Here is a 27,559-nt window from a genome sequence, read left to right on the forward strand (position 1 = left end):
GATGTATAGTATATTAATAGTTGCTTGTATATGGCATATCAGAATTGCTGCCTTCTGAGTGGTCTTTAGTTGGGAATAATACAATATGGATATATGTATTCCACGCACACACACGTGTGTGGCTGCAGGTATCTGTTTGTCTATTTGGAACTACATTTTCCAGTGTACTGTTTCCAAATAAAAGATAGTAGATTATAATCTGAGTGAAATTTGGCAGCTATATCTAGCTGATCATATGACTTTGGCTCAAAATAAACTTTGTTGTGCTTGTGCATTCCCATATCAGTCATAATTGAACAAAACTATGGTAAAAAGTATTCTATTTATGATAAACACTTTGTTACTATATCAGGAATTACATTGTTCAACATAACCTTAATTTAAGACAATAGGATGTGATTTGTGAATTTTAGCAGGTTGAGTATTCATGTATCAGCTGCCTCTTGAATAAAGTTGCCAATGAACAATATTTATCTCATCTTCTCTCCCCTTTGTTTTTTCACTTTGTTTCATATCTTCAGAGTAGGTGACTGGACTAACATGCAAGTTACAAGTTAATCCACTTCAACAAAGTGGTTGCCTTTAGAGATGGTGTGAGTATTAAATGACCTAGAAAGGATAACAGAAGGAGAGGGTATTTTTTTTTTTGATCACATGTATAACATCAATACATAATTATCATACAATATATATATTTTAAACAGTTCAATAATTTATTAATGGAAATTTTAAAGTCTATTTTAACAAGATTTAAAATACCTCACATCGGAGTTTTCTTTTCATGTAACTATTATATCTATCGTTCATATTTTGTTTAAATATTTGTTCTTCGTTTAGTCTTAGATTAATTAGTTTTTAAATAAAAATAAAACAAAATCTCCAAATCTTAAAACACACACACACATTCATCATCATGATCATCACAATTTTTATATCTGCTTTTTCCAGGCCAGCATGGTTTGGACAAAACTTATTGAGACAGTATTCTATTGCTCAATGTCATTCCTGTCACTAATACTTGTTTTTCAAGTAGGATAATTTATTCCAGTGGTCTTCACATGCGAAAATACTGAGCAGGACATTTTGCTTATGGAGGATATAAACATCACTGCTACTCAAATTCTATCAGTGTGAAGACTGCGAAAACACATACATACACACACACATAATACATTTCCATACAGTCTCTGTTTTACCAAATTTCAGTCACAATGCATTGATGAACCTGAGGCTATGGTAGAAGATACTTGCCCAAGGTGCTATGCAGTGAGATCAAATCCAAAACCAGGTGTTTGCTAAGTGGGCCTTCTTAACCAAAAAGCCATATGTCCATTAGTGTTAAAAAGAAAGAAAAAGGATGTTAAATGGATCAATGTGTGACAGGACTTGATATAGTTCTTGGTAGTTTGTACATTGTTTCAACTTGCATAGAACTTCATCTGACAATGTATCACAATTGCTTAGTCAACAACTGTCAGTCAGGCACCCTTGTTGGCTGGAGCCAATGATTGGGGTCTATATGTAGTCCTGCAATCTGCTCAAAATAGCTGCCAAATTTCCATCAAATTACACCTTGTTGTCTTGAAGGAGGGAAGGACGCATTGGATAATGAAGTTTTCAACATATTACATATTTCTGAAAAGAGGGGCATAGTTGTGGCTCTGAAGAACTTTGACTTGGAGCCATATAACAACAACAATCATCAGTTGCAACTTCTCCCACTCAAAAAGAAACCAACCAAATATTAACACACAACTAGGTACTATTTAGAAGCTGGCACATATCTTTTCCCCACTCACTTCTGCCTAACCTCAATAAGCTCAATTTATTTAGAAAGGTAAAATATCAAGAAATTTCTGAGTGTTATTTTCTCATTCTTTCTGCTGAATTTAAGTTACTGTGATTATATATATATATATATACATATATATATATATATATATAAAAAAAAAAAGGTGTTTTGAAAAATATGTAAAAATTAAAAGGAAAAAAAAAGCAAATAAAGCAAAGAGAAAACAAAAAGGTAACAGAACAGAAACAAAACAAAAGAATTTCAAAGTTCCTGAGAAGATATTTTAGCTTTCAAAATGAATACAAAGACTTTATGAAAACATGATAGTGCTTGCTACAAGAATCATGAAAGTAAGATTCCGCTTTCACCTAAAAAAAAATTTCAACAAAGAAAATTGTGCTCATCACGGTCAAAGGTCAAAGTTTAAAGACAAGAGGAGCAAGAGAAGATTTTTATAGATCATTTTTTTTTGTTTTTTGCTTGTTTGCTTTTCAATAAGAATGCATAGGTCTTTTTGTTTTTGTTTTTTATTTTAAGTTTTCAGTTGTAAATATTAAATGCTCTATATTTGAAATCAATTTTCAGTGGTCCCATGAGAATTGTGGCAGTTAGGAGATGATGGCTGATTAACGGAAGTAGGCAACACCTAAAGAAAGTAATACCACAACCAAACTGCCAGCAATGATCGACCATTTCCAAGACTGAAAAGACAAAATGAAAAGAAAAAAATTAATTGAACACAAAATATTTAAATGATTGTAATAAGACATTACTAATTAAATTATAATTTTCAGACTATTAACCTCATCTTTAGATTTGAAATATTTACATCTCCACATTTTGAAGGTGCAATGGTTTTGTGGTTAGGGTGTTTGGCACACGATTGTCAGATCAGAGGTTCAGATCCTGGATAGGGTCATTGCATCGAGTCCTTGAGTGGGGTCTTGGACCCGTACACACTCTACCACCAGAGACACTTATGTGTGAGGGGTAGCACTAAATCTGTTTATAAACAATATACCAGAGTGTTACCCCTTTCGTGTCACCAGCCATAACTCCTCTTTTTATTTATTTGTGGGTGACATCCATAGCCCATTTTGATCACCATTCATCACTCAATCTCTCTCACACTCCCTCCTCTCTCTCAGAAGCAAGCATGTGACTGCCATTACTTTCTCTATTCTATTACTCACCCTGAGCATTATCACCACCTCTCTTCTATCACCTTCGCGCCTCAATCACATTTTACTCTCTTCACACTTTTGCTCATCTTGCTTACCAATTCACCCAGTATTGTGTCATTGCTCTCTATTCATTCCTTTTTAGCCACACAGACTTAAGTAAATGGATTTACTGCAGGGTTGAGGGGACCCTTTAGTCTTCTTGTCAAGAACATGACCACCTCTCTGATGTTGGTGTCAGACTAAAATGGACCCAGTACACTCTGTAAAGTGGTTGGTGTTAGGAAGGGCATCCAGTTGAAGAAACTGTGCCAAAAATTGGAACATGTGAGCATGATGTGGTCTCCGCAAACTGTTTAGGTGGGCAGTAACTCCGAATAAGAAGAGACTTCATCCAACCCATATTAGCATGGAAAGTAGGTGTAAAATGATGACAATGATAAAAATGATATATAATAATTGAATTGTTATATTTTGGGACGGTCATTTTTTTCTTGCCAAATAAACACATGCTCCATATATTCGTTCTTCACTCATTTATTATAGTTCTTATTTTATCTTATGTCCATTATCTGGAAATATTTCATCACACATCTGTGACCCCTTCAGAGACTCTTCTATCCCATGTGTATCCTCCTGTTCTGTTTAGTCCATTCTGTATTTCTAAAAAGACAGAATGGACTAAACAGAATATAGAAAGACAGAGTAGACTAAACAAACCAGGAGGATACACATGGAATGGAAGAGTTGCTGAAGAGGTCACAGGTGTGTGACAAAAGATTTCCAGACAATGGACATAAGATAAAATAATAACATTAATAAATGAGTGAAGAATGAATATACAGCTTGTGTGTTTATTTGGCAAGAAAAAAAAGAAAAGATTACCCTCTCAAAATATAACAATGTCTGTATCAACACATGATTTCTCATAAGGAATTTTGCAAAACAAATTCATAAAAATAATGGAATTGAAAATAAGATAATGAAATACAGGTAAGTCAAGGGGTTTGGGAATAAAAATAAAATGTAGAAATTTACCGAATAATCTGATGAGGGTTTAGAAGGGGGTTTATCAGTTCGGAACATTTTCTTACACATATTGCGCTCAGACTGTGTCTCTTTCGATAACTTTTTGGTAAGTTTCGATAATTCCTGATGAATAATCTGAAATGAAACCCAAGACGTTACATAACAGCAATCTTATAACCTACAAGTAAATTCCTAGCTAGAGAGAAAGACAGCAAGAGAATCACAAAGACAAAATATGAGAATCATCATCATCATCATTTAACGTCTGTTTTCCATGCTGGCATGGGTTGGACGGTTTGACAGGAGTTGACCAGCTGAGTGGGCTGTTCAGGCCCCATGTCTGTTTTGGCATGGCATGGCATTGGTTTCTATGGTTGAATGCTCTTTCTAACGCCAACCACTCTACAGAGTATACTGGGTGCTCCAATCCAGTACTAGCATGGGTGCTTTTTTTTATGTGGCACCAGCACTAATGAGACTGTAAGATTAGGGATGCTCAGCTGGAAGGGGGTTGCAGGAGATGAGCCTGAATGCAAGGGCAACCACGCTTTTACTTAGCCTGATGTGTCTTTTTAAGCACAGCAAACTGCCTGGAATCTCAGCCCCCTGTCATCCCCTCTGTGAATCCCAACATTTGTAGATCCTTTCTTATCACTTAGTCCCACATCTTCCAGGGTTTACAATTAGAGATTGGCACCTCTTGATGCAACTGTCTTCTTTCATACACATTACATGGCCATACCAGCACAGTCTTCTCTCTTGCACACTAAATCTGATGCTATGCATACCCAGTTTTTCTCTCAGATCACTTACACTTTGTTGTATATGCACACTGGTGTTTCCCATCCAGTGAATCACACTGGCTTTATTTCTTTCAAGTCTTTGCATATTCTTAGTAGTCACAGCCCATGCCTCACTGCCATGTAGCATAGCTGTTCTTACACAGGCATCATACAATACACTTTTCACTCTGAGAGAGAAGCCCTTCATTACTAACAGAGGTAGTAGCTCTCTGAACTTCAACCAGCCTATTCTTATTCTAGCAGCTACACTTTCAGAACAACCCCCACCCCAACTATGAATTAGGTCAACTAAGTAACTGTCTGCTACTTCTAGGGATCTCCCCTGGCATATGAGGGACTTTTTTTTTGTACATTTCTGATGTTTAATGCATCTGCACATCTGCCACAAGTAAAGACTACTTTCTCCGTTAGTCATCTAGTGAAACTGCTGCACCTTTTATGTGTCCATAGCTTGCACTGGGTACACATTAGGGAGTTTCCCCTGACACTTTTTCTACATATTGAGCAGGACCATCTCCCTGAAGGGATCTGCAATTTGTCTGTTTTCCTACTTATCAATACTTGGGTCTTTGCTAAGTTAGCTCTAAGGCCCTTTGATTCCAGACCTGAAATTTCTTCTCTAGTTCTGGTAGTGATTTAGCAATAAGAACAAGGTCATAGGCATAGAGGAGCTCCCAAAGGCAGCCAGGCTTAAATTCCTCAGTCATAGCTTGTATATGGATGAAAGGGTTTATGTAAGTCAGCAACAAGAAGAGGATGACTTGACCACCAGAAATAGCAGCCAAGACAGAGATGCAAGAAGGCCAGGGGACAAAGACTTGACTGTCGGAAATGGCAGCCAATACAAAAGATCAAGGACAGCTATGCTAAAAGCAGTAGAAATCACCACAAAATAAGGAAAGATATGGGGTTTGTAGAAATCAGGGACGAAAGATTATAAAAATTAAAGCAAGCAAGGGGCATCAAAAATTATGATTATGAAATTTAACTTAAATTAAATTACTGGCATTTTATGAGGTAGAAACACAAAATAGATGAATGATGTACAATTGAGGCAAGAGAAAGGTTCACTTAGCTTTGCTGGACATGTTGTTATGCATGGATAATAACAAGCAGTATGAAAATGATAAAAACAAAATATCAAGAAACAATAATAGAATGACAATGAAAGGTTGTACAAGAATTACAGAGGTGCCTTGACCATCTTAAATGATTTTTTTTAAAGCAAATATGACACAAGTTTAGATTTTCATTCATGTGTGCCAGGTAAAAATCTCCAAAAAGAGACATTAATGATGATGATGATGATGATGATGATGATGACTGTCATCATTGTCAGCATCAATTTTCTATTCAGTTACTCATACCAATAAATAGCTTTATTATGTATCACCGTTTTAAACATTAGCAACTTTTCATCATGTGCGTGACCATCTTCAATAGGGTTACATTAGTATTGATGCAGGAGAGAATTTAATGACGAGTATGGGTATAACTGAGGCAGGGGGTTGGGTGTGTGGGGGAGAAGCAGAAACAGTGATGAAAGAATAGCATCAAACAATCTGTGAATGAGGGAAGTGAGATCTGAGATCGATATTCAAATCTGAATAGTAAGAGGTGAGATGTCATGCCCTCACAGGAACAGGCATAGCTGTGTGGTCAAGAAGTCCGCTTTCCATCCACAAGGTCTTGGTTCAGTTCCATGGTGTGGCACTTTGGGGAAGTGTTTTCTATTATAACCTCAGCCAACCAAAGGCTTGTAATTTGGAAGACAGAAATTGAAAGACTTTCCTTCACCTGAAGATGTAGCTTAAATTCCGCATTATTTTGAAAGCTTTTTTGCATTTTGCCTTAACCCTTTCATTACTGTATTTATCTTAAGATGCTTTGTTTTTCTTTCAATTACTCTAAATATAACAAAGAATTTAGTAAAATAACTCAGTTATCACTCAGCTAAGGTTAGGAACATAAATTGTGACTAAGATTTGGCGGAAGATTTTAATTCAAAAGTTATGAAAACAAGACATTTGTACTCAGAGCCAGAGCCAGTTTCAGCCGGGTTGGTAATGAAAGGGTTAAAGCAGGCATGTAAGTCATTTATTTATTATTAAATATAACAATAAGAATTATTTACAAATTTTTAAGTTACAAAATAATTTGTCATGATATTTGAATTTTCTTATTGTTAAAATAAAATTTCATCAAACTATTTCTCTGTCATTTAAGACTATATATATATATATATATATATATATACAGGGTTGGCCAAAAGTCACCTGACTAACTCAAAACCCATTTAATTCTAAGATTAAAACAAAAAATTATTTTATGTGAAACTTCACTAATAAATAGACAAATGTTGAAAAAACAGTGATTTTTAACTCACAGGATTTAATTATTAAGCATTTATAATTGGAATGAATAGATAACATTGAATAATATTAAGTATTTATGGGATTTTGATTTACTGTCGGGTGATTTTTGGCCAACCCTGTATACTGTACTGCTCTGTGATGGTAAAACCAACAAAAAAAGTGCTCCCTCTGTTGTGAGATAAATATTATTTAATAACCACAATATATATTTTTATGAGCTACTATTAGTTTCATGAGATGAAAAGAGCTCAGACAGTATCTTTTAACATGTTTGTGGGCATACATAGCCTGAGGATTGTGTGAAAGTACCAGATGTGTTAAAAAATGCTGTCTGAGTTGTCTTCATCACATGAAACTAATTGTAGCTCATACAAATATATATTGTGTTAATTGAATAATATATCATCATCATCATCATTGTTTAACATCTGCCTTCCATGCTGTCATGGGTGGGATGGTTTGACAAGATTCGGTTAGGCAGAAGCCTACACCAGACATCTGTAACTGTTTTGACAGGATTTTTTACAGCTGGATGCCCTTCCAAATGCCAACCACTTTACAATGTGGACTGGGTGCTTTTAAGTGGCACTTGTACTGACAGGGTCACTAAGTACTTGCAAGTAATATATATATATATATATATATATATATATATAGGAAAGAGGATTTGAAAATGCAGCGATCTTTTAAAGATGCTTATTGACTTGACCGGTTTCACTTTTTTAAAAAAAGATTTTTTAAAGTAAAATGTAAGGCTTTGTGTAGCCTTTGTTATGTTAAAAAAATGGTTATTTCTAAAAATAGCAACCAACCCTGCAACACACATACAAGACTGGAGATGAAGGAAAAAAAGGTTGGTCATTCCCCTAAAATTCTGTATAAATACTTAAATATGATTTCTGATGAAGTTTTTGACTAAGCAATACATGCTTTCTCTTATCAAATGCTGTCTACAAATTCTTTCTGTATATATGCTTCTATACAATCATATTTTTTTATGAACTTATAAATAATTCTGAATTTATTTTACTACCTATTTTGAACACTTTTATGCAAACTGTTTAAACAAAAAGCCCCTCTTAACATTTTCTTATCATTGTCAAAGATTCTATTTCTTAAAATTTTCTTATCATTATCAAAGACTGTATAACTGTATTTTAATACAACTATGATAACCGTTTTTTAACACAACAAAGGCTACACAAAGCCTTACATTTTACATTTGAAAATCTTTATTTAAAAAAGTGAAACTGGTCAAGTCAATAAACATCTTTAAAAGACCTCAGCATTTTCAAATCCTCTTCCCTATATATATTTTCACTCATGCGGTACCTTGTTTTCAGTCCTCCATAAAAACATGTTTGACTATGGGAAATATAACATTCCTTGGAAGCAGGAGAGGCATTCAGCCATAGAAAATCTCCCTCAACAAATTCTATCTGGCCCATGAAAGCATGGAAAAATTGATATTGAATGATGATGCTGCTACTGCTGCTGATGATGATGAATGATGTTGCATATGAAAAATAATTAAGTAATTAATGTTACATATCTACAGTTGGAGATAACTCTTAGATGGATATTTCCTAAAAGTATACAACCTCACTATTTCCAATTTTTCTTATTTAACCATTTCGATACATGGAACTGTCTCTGATTCTGGGATACAAAACTTCTTATAGAATAAAAAAAATTACTTTACTAAATTCCTCTGAAATTCTTGTTTATTCTTGCAATTGAAACAGAGGCAGAATATTTCATAAAAAATATGGTGCCTATGCTGGGTTAATGAATCTCTTCATAATTACTCAAAGTCAATGAAAACTTAATTAACCCTTTTGATATCAACCTGCCTGACCACTCCTGTTCTATGAGAAAAACTTCCAGTGTTAAAGTGATTTAAATTAAAACCTTCCAACAAATTTTCATGTTATGTGCCAAACTAATTAAATAATAACAATGTTATTTCATTAAATTCTTAATTATTTTCAGAATCAATTGAAACAAAAGCAGAATATTTCAACAGAAATGTGGCAACAAAAAGGTTAACATACTCTTTTTTTTCTTTTTGTCACGTTCAAATCCTTTGGTTTAGAAGGAAAGAAGAAATGGGATTTTGTCAGGTTTAGTTTTTCAAAGGGAAGTGGTTATAAAATTGAGACAAAGTTTACAATAATGTTGCAGAAGATGTAACTTCCTTAGCCTTTATTTTAAACACTAGCTGGGCACCGTGCTGTCAAAAATGATGGCTAATTGTAGTATTTTATATATAAATATAGATGGTAAATCAAATTAATACACTTGTAAATGTTATATAATAATAATAATAATAATAATAATAATAATAATAATAATTGTGTACAGTGCTCAGGTGCACTACAACTCATCTAAAGTGTATATATAATCAGGTGTAGTTTCGGCGGATTTCGGAAAGCATGAGGGCCTTAAAAGATGCAGTGTCATGGCAGTCAACAACTGACGCAGGCAGTTTATTCCATGCTTCAGCAACTCTGAGCGTGAAAAAATGTTTCCGAAAGTCATGGGAGCTGTATTGTTTTCTGACTTTGTAGGCATGTCCACGTGTGTTAGACACATGGAGATCAAAAAGGTGTTCAGTGTTGTTGTTGGTGAGGTGGTTGATAACTTTGTGGGTGTTTACCAAGTCCGTCGCCAAACGCCGGAGCTTCAGTGAATCCATGCCCAGGGAAACAAGGCGCTCAGAATATGGTAGGTGTCTGATGGAGGGTATGCGTTTGGTTGCACGTCTCTGGACAGATTCCAGGAGGTCAATGTTCTGTGCAAGATAGGGGTTCCAAACTGATGATGCGAATTCCAAGTGTGGTCGTACCATAGCTGTATACAGTTTTAAATAGATGGCTGGAGAGCGGCTAACAAAAGACCTGCTGAGTGATGCCAAGACACCCTCGGCCTTCCTGACAATCTTAGAGATATGCTTTGACCAACGCAAATCACTGCTGACAGTGATGCCTAGGTCACGCTCGCAAGAGGATTTCTTGATATCATTGTTGTGGAGGGAGTAAGTGAACGCAGGGTTTTATCTCCCAAAATGCATGGTGGTACACTTGTCCACAGCCAGTTTCAGTTGCCAGTCTGTGATCCATTGCTGCATTGTGTCTAGGTCTGATTGCAGGAAAGAGTTGTAGACATCAGGATCTGTCCTCTTGATTTCAAGGTACAGCTTGATGTCGTCTGCATATTTCAATACTGTGGCATTCTTTAAATTGGCATCTATGTCGTTAATGTATGCCACAAACAAGAGGGGACCAAGGACAGATCCCTGTGGTACACCCGATGACATCTCATATGGTGTAGAGTGCTGTCCTAGAACTGTGACTACCTCCTTTCGGCTGAGGATGAAGGATTTCAACCAGTTAAAAAGGTCATCCCCCACACCCATTGCAGAGAGTGGATGTCTTTTGGGATGTGACATCGATCATCATTTGTTACTGAAAGAACACTGGTTCACACATACATTCACATACTTCCCTTGTACATGCACACACATACACACATTTACTCACAGAGTTGAAACGCTGTTTGATTTTTCTTTTCAGTGTTGAATGTTCACCATCCCACTTCCATTCTACACATACACGCACAAACAGACATTCACAGACCTCACTTTTACATACACACACAGAGTTGAAACGCTGTTTGATTTTTCTTTTCAGCATTGAATGTTCACCATCCCACTTCCATTGCACACACTCACACATACACACACACAAACATTCACATATCTCCCTTTTACATACACACACAGAGTTGAAATGCTCCCACTACTAAGACTGCCATCACCTCTTCCTTTCTCATTCATATGTTGTGACGGAGAAAAACACAAAAGTATTATTATAGTAGATTGCAATCATTTGGGCCCAGGATCAATCTCACTGAGCAACACCTTGGACAAATGTTTTCTACCATAGCCTAAAGTCAACAAAAGCCCTGTAAAATGTAATCGGGTCATCAAAAACTGAGCAGAAGTCTCTCAAATGGACTCTGCCAGTTCTGGGATAGTAGATTTAATCCTTTAGCATTCAGATTATTCTGTTAAATAAAATGCTTATTTATTCGCATTGTTTTGAATTGATCATGTACTATTTCATAGCTTTGAGATTTCGATGACTTGATTGTTTATTTTTTAAATGATATTGTAGAGTAGGTATGAGAGACCTGATCTGGCTGGTTTGAACAAAAAAACAGATAGAGTATTTTGGCTGGATATGGATGGTTTAAATGCTAAAGGGTTAATGTGTCTTCTAATTTAACACTATACCACCTGCTCCTTTAAAGTGTCTTTAGCAGAGTTGACTCAGTTACAGACATTCTGTCCGGGTCTTGGTTTGTTTCTACCACGAAATCTCTGCAACTCTATAAAAATTAAAATGGTGACTGCTCCTCCTACTCCAAACCCATAAAAAAAGAGATTCCAATAGTTTGGTAGTTTAGTAGTTCATGGCATTCTCTATCTTCTGCCATTTGCAGATAACTGAGGCAGAAAATACTATCTTAGCTAGGCTCCAGCAAGGGAGATGAAAAAGATTTAATAGGGGCTCAATGAAACAACAAACTAATTTACTAGTTTTTCCAGCTAGTTAATTCTCCACCAATAAGGAGCTTCTACAAGAATGCTTGACCTGCAAGAAATCATAGTCAAATCTCCCTCATATTACAGCCTACAATCTGAGATGATGAAGGATAATGAAATTCCTATGAAAAAGGATGGAATGATCACTACTGGAATGTCTTTGGCTATGTCTGCTTGATCAAGATTAACCAACAACAACGCACACTCTCTCTCATCTCATCCCTTATCTGCTCCACTGCCAGGTGTGTAGGTTAACTGAAGACTTCTGTACTTTACTGAAGTAATAACACATGACCAATAAATGGATCAGCACCATCTCCACACAGTCACTGAAATTCCTCAAAGCTATTGAAAACTTTGTATAGTTGGTTCTGTAAAGTTATTCTGGTTTTTCAAAGCTCGCTAGTGTACATTTTCTCTGTGATTCATCACTACTTCAGGAAGTATGTTAACAATGACTTATATATTTTTTGCTATGGATGGTGACAATAAGACTAAAACAGGTTTGGAGTTAACTCTCATATTTGTAGAGACACTCCAAACAATATTAACTTACAACCAACATGTTTTTTTTTGTTTCTCTTTTTTAACTCTAAACAATTTAATTATTCCTAATTCACATATTTTATTCAGAGAGCATTCAATAGCTAACACAAACTTAATTATGAAAAAAAAAGAAAAAAAAGAAAAAAAAAAAAAATCCGTTCCCTCACCTTTGTTTCTGGTTCTAATTTGAGTGCTTTCTTCATCTGTGCAATAGCCTCTTTTGTTTCACCTTCTGCAGCATAAGCCTAGAAGAAAGAATGACAATTAAGCATAGACAAGAAATCACAGTAGTCAAACTGGTCAACAAGAGCCAACACTATATCCTCTGTCATCTCTGTTATTCAACATTAAATTTCTGAAACTACTATCATAGTCTACAATCAGCTTGAGTCTAATTTTAGGTTCTCTCTTTTAAATGGGTGAACTTTCTGACATTAAACCACCTGTGACTGTTCCAGGTTCTATGATACAAAATTCTCTACTTTAAAGTATTTCTACATAAATTATAGTATTCATCATTAATAATTACAAATTTAATTATTTCACAAAATCACTCCAAATTCTTGATTACTTTTAAAAATTAATTGAAGCTTAGTGTTATTCATGAAAAATATGTTCATGAAATGACTAAAGAAAAGTAGAATAAATAATCTTACCCCAAACCTAAAATGTTGATGAGGCCACACCCACATAATACTTCTGATATAAACTCACAGGGAGGTATCACCTTCCCTATTTAACTATGATAACTCTTAAGAACTACTCTATAACAACAGGATGGATGCATCATGGATATCTGCTGGATTTGCAATGTACAATAAAGATGCAGAGAAATAATTTCAGCTTTGGTTGAACAAGTTTTTGCTGAATGTGAAATAGACACAATAAGAAAAAGCTAAGTGAACCGGGGGCCTGGCTCACTGTGGATGGTGATATATCAAATGTCAGATCAATATTGCATTAAATTATCTTGTTCATGGTAAAAGTAGGGTATTAAATCTGCAGCCATCCTAAATTTTGATTGCAAACTATTTTGGAGAAAAATTGTTCTGGATTCTAAGTCTGAGTGTGATAATTCCACAGACTAGCAATACAAAATGTTGTAGGATAGCATATTAAGCTTTGAAATTACCCATGCTAGCATGGAAGGCGACGACAACGATGAATTTAGTAAAATAACTTTCTTAGTATTAAGCAGGTGTTTGGAACAAAAAGCTAACATGAAATTTTGACAAAAAGTTTTCAGTTAGATCAATTTTAAACAAGGAGTTTGTATCACAGAACCAGAGACAATCTTGAGAAGGTTGGTATCAAAAGAATTAACTGTAACCAAGTCATTTTTTTTTTTATTATTTGCCAAATCTACATTCACCCAATATAAGAGTCTGCAATAATTCAAACTTAACATTAATGGCACTGAAAGTAAATGGGATTATGGACACTGTGCTACTTAGATTAATGAAGACAAAAAAAACATAATAGCTGCTGTGCTTTGACTTCATTTTAACAGCTTAATCACTGGCATTTTGTTAATCTGAGATGTAGTAAGTACAAGTTAGATTACTGATTGTTAAGGTTATGAGGTCATCATTAGCTAAGCAGTCATCATTATCTTGTGCAGTGCTAGATTACTCAACTCACTTGATTAAAAAACAGATTCTTCATGCTTGATTGGTTATTAGCAGGAAGGACATCAAATAAAAAAGAAAAGTCGAAAATACATACGTCTAAATTTGTAAAACAGTCAAACCCAGCGTACTTGAGTGTAAGAGAGGTTTTAGCAAATAGGAATGAATTAAAAGGAATTTAAACTACATGGTTTTGGGTTCAGTCCCACTGTGTGGCACCTTGGGCAAGTGTCTTCTACTGCAGTCTCAAGCTGACCAATAACTTGTGAGTGGATTCAGTAGACAGAGACTGTGTGGAAGCCTGTCATGTGTGTGTGTGTGTGTGTGTGTGTGTGCATCTGCCTTTGTGTTTATATTTGTGTCTCTACCACTTCACAATCAGTGTTTGCTAGTCAATGTCCTTGTAACTTAGCTGTTCAGTAAATGAGACTGATATAGCAAGTGCCAGACTTAAAAAAAAAAAAAAAGTACTGGGGTCGATTTGCTCAACTAAAAACTTCAAGGCAGCGCCCCAGCATGGCCACAGTCCAATAACTGGAACAAATAAACGAAATAAAAAAATAAAGTAGTCATTCCTATTGTATACTTACTCTTCCCATTCTAAACAGGGCTTTGACATTATTTGGGTCATGTTTTAACACTTCTTCACAAGATTTGATAGCTTCACAGTATCTTTCAATCTACAAAAACAGAAGAAAGACATTTTGATGTTTATTAAAGGATAAAAAGATAAAATAGACTCCGAGACAATCATCACAATCTCGCCAAAACCTACTGCATTTCACATGGAATTTTTGGTCCTTCAAAGTCATTTTGGTACATATAGGGTAAAAAATCCCCTTTGGTCATGAATGACCATGGAATTACACCGACAAAGTTACCTTCCAAGGCACAAGTCTGGGCAAGGTTGTTTATGGAAGACTAGCAGCTGCCCATGCATACCAGCCTCCCCTCTCCACACCACCAATGTCATCCACGGGAAAGGCAAAGGCTGGTACAGGTTGGCACCGGTGATGTTGCAACTCATTTCTACAGCTGAGTGAACTGGAGTAATGTGAAATAAAGTGTCTTGCTCAAGAACACAACTCAGCCTGGTTCAGGAATCAAACTCACTACCTCATGATTGTGAGTCTGATGCTCTAACCACTGAGCCATGTGCCTTCATGGAGTGTATGTATGTATGTATGCATGTATGTACATATGTATACATACAGAGAAAAAGAGAGCCATCTTTTGTGGTGGGTGGGGTGTAAATTTTTGTCTGAAAAATTCAACTTGTATACAGGAAAGTTCAGTAAGGGAAATAAATTGTATGGAAAATCAATACAACAATTTACACAAACAATTCACCAATATTGTTATTTTGAGACCAATGCTGATTGGTAATTACAATACCTTGCTCCCACATACACCCTACAACCACTAGATTACACTAAACCAACAAGAGACCCTCCACATGGTCACTTGATTTGTTAGAAATAGCAGCCAAATCTCCCTCAAATTACACACACCCTACTGGTTTAAAAGGACACAGTATCTCTTAAAGACAGACAGGATGGGCATGGTTGGTTGATTTACCAATTTAAATCGAAACACAAATTTTTTCCACTGAGTTATCTCCTCCTTTACATTCATTTCCCCACTCCCTAATTAACAAGATGGCACTCCAGTATGGCCACAGTTAATTGACTGAAGCTAATAAAAAAGTACTAGTATCACTGTCACTGAAAGTGTGTGGCCCAGTGATTAGGGTATTAGTCTCATGACAGTGAAGTTGTGAGTTCAGTTCTGGGACTGGGCAGTGCATCATTTCCTTGAGCAAGGCACTTCATTTTACATTGTACAAATCCACTCAGGTGAAAATGACCACTAGCATCAGGGGGTTAACTTGTCCAGAGAGAGCCTTTAAGAGCAAGAGTGGTAATCATCCAATATGTATTTCATTACAAAAAGGCTATTAGGATAGCCCAAGTTGTCCCTTTGTCCTCCTCCACACACACACAAACTGCTGCTAATCCCCGCAACTACTTGACTACATTCCACCATCAACTGAACCAAACTAGCATTCCTCATACCCTTCCACCCTTACTTCCAAAATCACTCGACTCTTTGCAGTAAATATTCACTTTCCACACAAGACACAGATGGTTCTCTAGGTAGTAAGAATGCAACCAGAAGGGCATCCAGCTCCAATCCATGCCAGCATGGAAAGCAGATGGTAAATGATGATGATGTTATATAACACATACACACACATATACAGATTGTTTTAATTATAATTATGTAAAAAAAAGTAACTGTTATATATATATGACCACCAGACAGAAGATAAACTGTTTTTACTTCAAATTTTTATAAATTTTTACTGTTATTTCATAAGATGAAATATATTGAAACCGGTAATATTTTTATTCATATAATCTTTTATTAAATTCCCTCTTAAATTGAAAGGTCTTAGACTTACTTCTGTGCTATTTCTACCTCCATCTTTTATATATATATATAAGGTGATTAGAATTGTATGGATAATAACGTACTAAATTCTGGTGTCTCAACTGAGGTACCATAATCATATAATCATATATCATCATCATCATTGTTTAACGTCCATTTTCCATGCTAGCATGGGTTGAACAGTTCGACCGGGTCTGGGAAGCCAGGAGGCTGCACCAGGCTCCAGTCTGATCTGGCAGTGTTTCTACAGTTGGAAACCCTTCCTAACCCCAACCACTCTGTGAGTGTAGAGGGTGCTTTTTACGTGCCACCAGCACAGGGGCCAGAGGCGGCTGGCAATGGCCACAATTGGATGGTGCTTTTTACGTACCACCGGCACAGGTATCACAACTACAATTTCCATTTGATTTTTATGTTGATGTACTTGACTCAATAGGTCTCCTCAAGCACAGCAGGTCACCCTACGATCCAAGGTAAGCACAGCAGGCTGCCCTGCGAGCTGTGAACTCACTTCATTTGTCGGGTCTTCGCAGTCACAGAATATCCCCAGAGGTCTCGGTCTTTTGTCATTGCCTCTGTGAGGCCCAACGTTCGATGGTCATGCCTGAGCACCTCATTCCATGTCTTCCTGGGTCTACCTCTATCCCAGATTCCTTCAACTGTTTAAGAGTGGCACTTCTTCACACATCGCTCCTCATTCATCAGTAGTACATGACCATACCAATATATATATATATTTATATATATATATACAGAAGACCCACCAGGACAAGTGAGACCATAACCCATGGCCTCTACCTGGGACGTAGCCAGCCCACTTATGCATACCTTTCCTTCTTGTGACACAAACCCTACTTATGAAGACCTGTTGAGGCAAGTGAAAATGAAAAAATGAAAATCAAAATCAAAATCGATCAACATCAATGGAAATTGTAGCTGTGATACCAGTGCCAATGGCACGTAAGAGAACCATCCGAATGTGGCCGTTGCCAGCACCGCCCTGACTGGCCTCCGTGCCGGTGGCACATAAAATGCACCATCCGATTGTGGCCGTTGCCAGCCTTGACTGGCCCCCATGCCGGTGGCACGTAAAAAGCACCATCCGATCGTAGCCGTTTGTCAGCCTCGACTGGCCCCCGTGCCGGTGGCACGTAAAAAGCACCATCCAACCATGGCCGTTTGTCAGCCTCGTCTGGCACCTGTGCAGGTGGCACGTAAAAAGCACCCACTACACACATGGAGTGGTTGGCGTTAGGAAGGGCATCCAGCCATAGAAACATTGCCATCAGACTGGGCCTGGCGCAGCCTTCTGGCTTCCCAGACCCCAGTTGAACCGTCCAACCCATGCTAGCATGGAAAACGGACGTTAAACGATGATGATGATGATACACAGACACACACACTGTCTTAATTATAATTATGTAAAAAAAGTAACTGTATTTTTGGATATACTATATTTTCCATACTAATATATGTATGTGTGTGTGTATTAAGACGGTCAGCTGGCCAAATTGTTAGCATGCCAAACAAAATGCTTAGCAGTGTGTTGTCTATCTTCATGTTCTGAATTCAAATTCTTCCAAGGTCAACTGAGCCTTTCATCTTTTGGGGTCTATAAAATAAGTACCAGTTGAATACTGAGGTCGATGTTATTGACTTAACTCCTCTCTGTATTTGGCCGGCCTTGTGGCAAAATTCAAAGCCAATATATGTGTATGTATGTAAATATGTGTATGTATGTAAACATGTGTATTAGTATTTCTATATATGTATATGTGTGTGTGTGTATGCATATATGTATGTATGTATATTTCCTACATTTTATATTTTCATGAAGAAATCAACATTTTCTTCCTTCTCGAAATAAAATGGAAACCTGATAGGTTGGTTTAGTCTGCTTAAAGGGATACAAACATGATCATGGTAACATTAAAAAAAAAAAGAATGACCATATCAACAATGAGATAACGAAGCAGACCAGAGCAGCATCATGAAAATGACCATAGTAACATTGCAACATTAAAAAAAGTAACCATGACAACAGTAACAAAACAGATATAAATAGAACAAATGTTGGAAATACTAAAGAAGTTATATTTACCTTTATTTGAGCAGCTGCCAAGTTGTTAAAACATTTAATTTTTTCCCCAGGAATCTGGTCTGATTTCTCCGTTATATCCAAATTATCCTCTTGATCAATAATACTAATGGCCCTGTTTCAGAGATAACAATAATACATGTGTAAGAAATATGTCGCTGCTGTAGAGTAGGGAGGTGTGGTGGTCACTGAATGAGGAAACATTTGAAGAAGTAGGAGAGAGAGAGAGAGAGAGAGAGAGAGAGAGAGAGATGAGTTAAGTACGATCTGTTGGATATATAATGTGACAAAACTCGAAACTGAGTTGTTAAATTATGAAGCTTAAGTTACAACAAGAAACAACCTTGTTCACATGAAAGGTCGAGTTGACCAATCAGCAGCCAGATTTCACCTGACAGGTTTTTCTAGATCTTTCTGGAACGTCTCAATACAAGGGTTATTATATAAAGGTTGTTTTTAGCACCATCTTTCAGAGTGCTTAGTAACCTGCAGTCCAGCTCCACACACACTCTTGCCGTTTATAATAGACATTTTAATGACTTTCTGTTCAACATACTTGACCGATATGAAGCTAGTGTATATATTTTCTTCAGTCTTGACAAACTTTAGTACAGAGCTTTTGTAATCAACTATTTATGAACACTACTGAATTATTCCTTCAATTGTGCTCACTTACAGTGGAACTTTATAATTCATGACTTACCTTAATATTACTTATGCGGTAAAATAAAAGTTATTATTAAATGTTTGTTTGGTGCTGTTACATCATTCACACACAGCCTTGTGTGCGTAATATCCAAGCACGAATAACATTAAGCAGTATGAAAGGTAGACAGTGACTACAGTTAGGGACTGGACATTAAAAAAACTGTTCACCAATTGATGTAGGACCATCATAAGGTCTGGTTCTTATTTCCATGTGGTGGGTTATATACCTCAATAACCCTGAGAGCTATGCCAGTGGAGTACAAGCTCCTTGTAAGGACCTCCCATGCTGGACAGGTCAAAGGATAGATGCCAAACTAATATGGATCGACACTTCCCAGAAGTAAAAATGGGTTAACACAGGACCAACATCCCTACTAGAAAAAAAACAGTTACAGAAGCATTGATGACAATTCGAAACTAACAAGATCTGGGGGAGGCAGGTCTTCTTTCAGAGAAACATATGAACCCACAAGGGAGTCAGAAGAGGGGCAAAAAAAAAACAGGGAGCCAACTGGAAAGAAGCAGAAAATAGTCCAACATCAAGAACAGTAGAGAAAATTTTCAGAAGGGAAGAAACTTTTCTTTCTTCTCTCTGTACATGCATTAACCCTTTTGATACCAACCTGGCTGAAACCGTCTCTGGCTCTGTAGTACAAATGTCTTGTTTTCATAAATTTTGAATTAAAATCTTCCACCAAACTTTAGTCACAATTTATGTTCCTAACACTGGCTTAATGATAACCAAGTTATTTTACTAAATTCTTTGTTATATTTAAAATTAATTGAAATAAACACAGAGCATCTCAGCAGAAATATGGTAACAAAAGAATTAAATGTTTATGTATGAAGGCTGAAAAGAAACAAGTTGAACATACTTTGCAGGATGTGCAATGTAAGAGTGAATGAATAACAGAGCATGAATGAGCTCTTCTCTTACACACTACATCTGATTTCTGTGTATAAGAGGAATCAGATGTGGTTTGTGAAAAAGGAGACTACACTGGTATGGACATGTGATACATAAGAAGGAAGACAGTTGTGAAAAGAAATGCCAAGGGATCCAAGTGGAAGAAACTCGTAGAAGAGAAAGGCCAAAGAAGGTACAGGCAGAAATAATGAAAGCTGATCCCTGGATGACAAATCTCACAAAAGAGATGACAAATAACCTAAAACAAATGGCAAATAACTGTGCTGGAGTAGATCCATCCAACCTGTGTAAGCATGGAAAAATGGATGTGGTGAAGAAATGTTGGCAACCGGCAGAAGCATTAGAGCTTAAGTCAAGAGGTTTAGCGGTATTATTTCCAACTCTTTGTCATTCAAATTCTGCAGAGGTCAACTTTGTTTTACATTTTCCCAGGGTTGCACCCTCTCCTCAAAATTGTTGGCCTTGTACCAAAATTAGAAAGAAAGGAAGAAGAAGAACAACAACAACAACAACTGCTGGAAATGAAAAGAAACAAGAATACTCACTTTATATAAGAGTTGATAGCACCGTGAAAATCATTTCGAGCGAATAGATAATTTCCTCGTTCTTTTTTGACAGATCTATAAAATGAAAAAGATGAAAATTAAAAAATGGGAGAATAAAAAAAATTTAAAAAAACATATAAATATTGTATGAATGACATGAAATGTACTGCTTTTTTTTTTTGGCTTTTTTTTCTGCATCTTGAATCTGTTGCTAACACAACATCACATTTGATATTCTTTGTCCTGGTCTTCAGGTGATAGATGTTAGCACAGCTCAAGAGTAACATCTGAAGACAATGTGATAGAATATCGATCTAAACACTGCATCAGCACCGTCCAGCATGAGGTAAAGTAGCTCAGAAGGATCAGCTGAAGGTGGCTGGGTAGAATAGTAATTGAAATGTCATGTGAAGAAATAAAGATCAGAATAAAAAAAAAAAAATCATCTCAGAAAGATATAAACATGAAATGTTGTTGAGATGATATCAGAGGAATTATGATGATCAGATTCACTGAAGGAGCCTTAAGACTGCTAGCAACCAAAATATATCCTTTTCTACTCTAGGCACAAGGCCCAAAATTTTGGGAGAGGAGGCCAGTCGGTTAGATTGACCCCAGTATGCAACTGGTACTTAATTTATCAACCCTGAAAGGATGAAAGGCAAAGTCAACCAAAATATAGTGACACTGTGGCATGTAAGATACAGGCAGGATTTCATAGCTAAGTAATCTCATTAATGATGTCACTATTCATCTTGGTGGGATTCTTCTACTCTTTTAGCTGTTTTGGTCACTGGACCATGGCCATGCTGGGGCACTTCGTTTGAAAGGTCTTTATTGGTCACATTGACCTCCAGTATTCGTTTTTAAGTTTGGTATTTATTTTAACCATTGCTGTTTGTTGCCTCACTAGGTTACACGGTATAAACAGACACCACCTTTTTTCAAAGACAGACAAATGCAAACACACCCACTCACACATTCACACACAAAGGGCCGCAACACAATACTCTTGTGAGTATTCATGCTGTCCAAGGATGCAAAGGAACCTCAATTTCCTGGGAATCAATACAACCAAGAATCATCTCAATAATTTTCTAAACAGGCAACATGCAAAAGAACTGGAAGCTGTCAGGCAAGACTGCATGGGACAGGAGAATTTGGGAGGGCCATATTTTGATGTAGGGAGTAGCTAATAAACTAAGAAGCAGCAATCAAATGGCACCAATGCCATACTCACGCATGGAGAAGCCTTTCATCTAGTGGTATGAAACTGTAATTTGGTCCTGGTTCTTTGTCGAGTAGTTCCAGGGTGTAAACAATGGCTGTATTACTTGGTACATCAGGAAATCTAAAATATATCACAAAAGACAGTTGGTAATACAAATCAGAAAATACACAACAAAAAAATGAATCCTCAATTCCTCCATCATTTACACACAATATCCTATTGTAGACTACTGTGTAGATAGAGTAAAGATGATATAGTAACTATACCAATGGATCAAGTATTGGACTATCAGATAACAGCTTTGTGAATTCAAGTCTATAGCAAGTAACTTGTTGTGTTACTAAGACAGTACACTAAACTCAATGTACCTTATCTTATCACAGCTGTTCAGACTAAGAACCTGATATTACTTAAGATAAACCAACATTCAATTCAAGGCAAATGGGATTTATTTCTCATTCAATTAACATACTGCCTCTTATGACTCCTTGAAGATCAGGGAGACATTTATTTCTTGGATTACAAAGTAACCGTCTCCTTAATTTAGTCTTAACAAACTCCTTTAGATTAATAGTTTCTACCATTTAATATAATCCTCAGCATACTTCTTCTTTGAAAGATGTACCATACCATGGTACTTCTTTTAACGTCTTTCATCAATGCTATCAATCAAACCATATATACATCGTCAAACACTCCTCAACCCTTGTTCTTCATTATATTTTCCCCTTCAAATATTCCCCAACTCCAACCATCCCTCACTCTCCCCATATACTCTTGCAAACTCTACTTACCTTAACTTCTTGTTCTGTCCCCACTCACATCTAGTGACCGTCTTGTACCTCCAGGGTCCACCAATGCTTCATTGCTATTTTAAATCTCTTTCCAGCCCCACCCCCAGTTACTCCCACCCACTCTTCTATAATGTGAGTCACAATGTAATTCCTCTACAGCAAGAAACCTATCCTGTTGTGCTATTTTTAAGACAATACAATGAGATCTGAAGGAGATATGGAAGCTATTTCAAGCATAAATTTCAGATCAGAGGTCTAGAACTTAAATTACTCAGCCCTAGTAGGGTAGTTAAAGTGCCACACTGCTGAATCAATGAGTTACAAAATAATACCTGAACCAATTTATGTTAAACTTACCTGCCTTGGCTTCCATAAGCATATTTAGCATCACATTTTAATTCAGCAACTTCATTTATTTCCATCAAGGCAACAGCGATATCCCAACCTAAAATACAGCGTTTAAACAACAGAAATTTTAAAAAAGAGAAAAAAAACAAACATTATTTACATTTGACAGATATTTGTCCTAATCTTGTTTGTTGTTAACATTTTGGCTGATACACACTCCAGCCTTCATCAGATGTCTTGGAGAAATTTCGAACCTGGGTTCTCATTCCTAAGGTATTTTTCGATATTATTATTCAGGTCACTGCCTGGAATTGAACCCGGAATCTTGGGGTTAGTAGCCCGTGCTCTTAACCACTACGCCATATGCCCACGGGCATATGGCGTAGTGTTCGATTCCAGACAGTGACCTGAACAACAACAACAACAACATCATCATCACCACCGCCACCGCCATCACCACCACCATCGAAAAATACCTTAGGAATGAGAACCCAGGTTCGAAATTTCCCCAAGACACCTGATGAAGGCTGGAGGGTATATCAGCTGAAACGTAGTGTTAACAACAAACAAGATGAGGACAAATATCCGTCAATTGTAAATAATGTAAATAATGCAAACATTTCTTGAATCAAATAATATCAGAAGTGAAGCTTTTTTCCATTCTATGTTGTGTAAGAAATAAAGCATAGGTAAGCAATACATAAATACATATTCATTATACATACACACACACACAAATAAGACATATCACCTGGCACAAAGCCACTTCCTGTGGTTTCACTCCTTCTCCCAGCTGAAAGGTCTTTGTCTCACAAGTTACTTGGTGACCCTACTGGAATTGGGAGCCATGTAAAAAGCACCAGTGCTGGTGCCACATAAAAAAAGCACCAGGTACATGCTATAAAGTGGTTAGTGTTAGGAAGGACATTCAGCTGTAGAAACCACACCAAAGTAGACAATGGAACCTGATACAGCTCTCCAGCTTGCTACCTTCTGTGAAACCATCCAGCCCATGGCAGCATGAAAGACAGACATTAAATGATGATGATGTTTGTGCGTGTGTATATATATATATACACACACACACACGTGAAAGGGCACCATTCGAGCGTGATCATTACCAACGTCACTTCACTGGCACGTGTAAAAAGATTCGAGTGAGGTGATTGCCAGTACTGCCTGACTGGCCCCCGTGCCGGTGGCACGTAAAAAGCACCCACTACACTCTCAGAGTGGTTGGCGTTAGAAAGGGCATCCAGCTGTAGAAACTCTGCCAGATCATGACTTGAGCCCGGTGCAGCCATCTGGTTTGCCAGCCCTCAGTCAAAATCGTCCAACCCATGCTAGCATGGAAAGCGGACGTTAAACGATGATGATGATATATATATAATTAATCCAAACATGAACAAAGAGAAAACACAACAATGCGAGGACGTGGAATAAGTATAGTGTCATTGGACGCTCAGGAAAGGAAAGAAAGAAGGAGGATTTCACGTTTCGAGCGGAGCTCTTCATCATATTAAATACCTATAATTTGATCCCATAAAAGCACCTGTGCTGGTACCATATAAAAAGCACCTGTGCTGGGATCACATGCAAAGCACCCAGAACACTCTGCAAAATGGTTGGCATTAAGAAGGGTATCCAGCTGTAGAAGCCATACCAAAGAAAACAACTGGAGCCTGGTGCAGCCCTACAGCTCGCCAGATCCTGTCAAACCATCCAACCCATGGTAGCAGGAAAACAGATGTTAAATGATGATGATGACGATGATTTGTAATTTACATTTATGAAAACAAAATTGAGAAAAGAAACCAAATTACCTGAGATCACATCACCGTCACCTAATATAAATGAAATACTTTCATTTTTGTCAATTACTGTTCCATCAGGTAGCAAACCTTCTGTCTTTAAAGTAACCTTTTGACCCTGTAAAGGTCGAGTCAACACTCCATCTCCTTTTTTAACAATCTAAATTAATGGAAAATATTTTTAAAATTAGAAAAAAGAACATAATTTAAAAAACAAATACATAAAAAGAAACATTTATTTTTCATGTTTCATAAATTTATAAGCAAAATTATTATTTTTTTTTTCTGGTTGGGTGCTCAAAAAATGTTTTGTTTAGTTCTAGGTCAACCCTGACAGAAGGGATTTATAATCAAAAAGCGTGTTCTTGCCATGACCATCCTGTCTTTTACAAACATAAAGAGAAAAAAATGCCATAAAATGTACCCAATCCATCTCTTACTTGTTTCAATCAGTAGACAGTGGCCATGCTGGAGCACCGCCTTGAAGAATTTTTAGATGAATGCATTGACCTTAGTACTTTCTTTTTTTCAAGCCTGGTACTTATTCTATCAGTCACTCTTGCCAAACTGCTAGGTTACGAAAACGTAAAGACACCAACTACAATTGTCAAGTGGTAGTGAGGGACAAACACAGACACAAAGTCACACAAACAGATACATATATATGTATGTATGAATGTATGTACATATGACAGGCTTCTTCTGGTTTCCATCTACCAAAACCACCCCCAAGGCTTTGGTCAGCCTGAGGCTATAGTAGAAGACATTTCCCCAAGTAAGATTGAACCTGAAACCTTATGGCTGGGAAGCAAGCTTCTTACCACACGGTCATGCCTGTATATAAATTTAGAAATTTAATATCAAAAATAATCAGAAGCAAAATTAGTGAGGTAGCATTACATTTGTGGGATCTGTTCAATTTGGCACACAGATTTTTTTTTTTTTTTTTTTTTTTCTGTACTTGTTTCAGTCATTTGACTGCGGCCATGCTGGAGCACCGCCTTTTAGAGTGGTGAAAGAGTACAGCAGGGATCACCACCTCCTGCCGGAGCCTCGTGGAGCTTTTAGGTGTTTTCGCTCAATAAACACACACAACGCCCAGTCTGGGAATCGAAACCGCGATCCTCTGACCGCAAGTCCGCTGCCCTAACCACTAGGCCATTGCGCCTTTAATTAATTTTTTTTAAACTAAACAGTTTGAAACTTTGTATACTGGTGGAATTTTTCACCCAGAACACAGTTTACTTTGAACATTTCTGACAAAATTTCGTATTTTAGAATAAATAAATTAAAATAACTGTTGAAACAAAGCAGTAGCTTTGAAAGATGTAAAAACTAATACAAAAACTTCATTACCTGTGGCTATGAAATACCATGTATAGCAAAGACATTAATTGCAAGTGTTAATTCTTTTAGCATGATGGTGATGTGTGGTTATGAATTATACTATTTAAAAGCGGTTATCTAATTTGAATTATTAAATTGCGGAGATGTACTTGCATAGCAAGTGACCTGATCTGAGATCATGTGCTGGAACGAAAACAATTGCAGCGTGGAAGATGTTTAGAACCCACATGGAATTATTAAATGCTTAAGTTATATTAGAGACATATGCTAGGAAACAAAACAGACCTTTGGTATGCACCTTTATAATAAAAGTATGGATGTGGAGAAAGAGGTATATTGTTTACAGTACAAAATTTAAACTTAGACATAGAATTTGCCAAAAAGAACAATAATTGTGTTGCTAGTAGGAAATTTGGTGTAGAAGAGAGCAATGTTAGTCTACTAAGAAAGAACAAAGCCCAACAGCAGAATATGCCAAACAGCAAACCGTCTATGAAAAGAAAGCATCTTCACAATCCAGAATTAGCTGAATGGGTTAGAACAGGGTGCAATTGCGCTCATATGCCTATTTTATTGTGCCCACAGGCTGGTATACTTGTATGTACAAAATATAGTAAATTTTCAATTATAAAATTCAGATAATATTTGTATGCCTATTTGTGACATAGGTCGCGTTTCCACTACGACTTAAAACGGTTAGGCTTGAACAGAAAATCATCCAGTGATTGCCATTTGAATGGAAATTTTGTCTTCTCTATAAAACACATATTGCTAGACTACCTCATAAGTAATATAAACGTCCTAAATTCAGTGGTGGCATTACTGAAGATGTTACACATTAATTTAATGTCTTAAACTTATCTCTTTTAATGTATCTTGAATTATACAAAGATATATACAAGATTTACACAGTTATAAGAATTAGAACTTTTGATCTGCCCGCAGACCTTTTTTGTTGGAATTTTCTGCCTGCTGCACTAAAAAGTTTCCCCACCCCTGGGTTAGAAGAAATAAGAAAAAATAACCATGCCAGTGGCACATAAAAGGCACCATTTGAGTGTGACCGTTACCAGCGTTGCCTTACTGGCACTTGTGCCCCGTGCTAGTAGGGTGCCAAAAGCACCATCCGAGCATGATCGTTACCAGAGCGGCAAACTGGCTTCCATGCCGGTGGCACGCAAAAAGCACCATTCGAGCGTGATCGCTACCAGCGTCGCCTTACTGGCATCTGTGCCGGTGGCACATAAAAGCACCCACTACACTCCCGGAGTGGTTGACATTAGGAAGGGCATCCAGCTGTAGAAACTCTGCCAGATCAAGATTGGAGCCTGG

The 27,559-nt window shown here is 36.9% G+C and overlaps 1 protein-coding gene across 5 annotated transcripts in view; it reads right to left on the bottom strand.

Annotated features, from left to right (window-relative positions):
- Positions 1-2,254: 2,254 nt before the first annotated feature.
- LOC115220344 (peptidyl-prolyl cis-trans isomerase FKBP8) overlaps positions 2,255-27,559 on the bottom strand; it is a 37,975-nt gene continuing 12,670 nt past the window's right edge. For 2 of the 5 annotated variants that reach the window (XM_036509846.1, XM_036509844.1), the window contains exons 3-12: positions 24,893-25,040; positions 23,079-23,166; positions 21,937-22,047; positions 20,697-20,771; positions 18,519-18,630; positions 14,554-14,643; positions 12,503-12,580; positions 9,235-9,264; positions 4,012-4,137; positions 2,255-2,493 (exon numbers count right to left, since the gene is read on the bottom strand). In XM_036509846.1, the coding sequence (XP_036365739.1) occupies positions 2,419-2,493; positions 4,012-4,137; positions 9,235-9,264; positions 12,503-12,580; positions 14,554-14,643; positions 18,519-18,630; positions 20,697-20,771; positions 21,937-22,047; positions 23,079-23,166; positions 24,893-25,040 (933 nt within the window). In that variant the 3' untranslated portion in view covers positions 2,255-2,418. The remainder of the gene's footprint in view (positions 2,494-4,011; positions 4,138-9,234; positions 9,265-12,502; positions 12,581-14,553; positions 14,644-18,518; positions 18,631-20,696; positions 20,772-21,936; positions 22,048-23,078; positions 23,167-24,892; positions 25,041-27,559) is intronic. The other 3 variants (XM_036509845.1, XM_029790448.2, XM_029790449.2) reach the window with 3 other exon arrangements.

Source organism: Octopus sinensis, linkage group LG16 (assembly GCF_006345805.1).
Source record: "Octopus sinensis linkage group LG16, ASM634580v1, whole genome shotgun sequence".
NCBI classification, from domain to species: domain Eukaryota; kingdom Metazoa; phylum Mollusca; class Cephalopoda; order Octopoda; family Octopodidae; genus Octopus; species Octopus sinensis.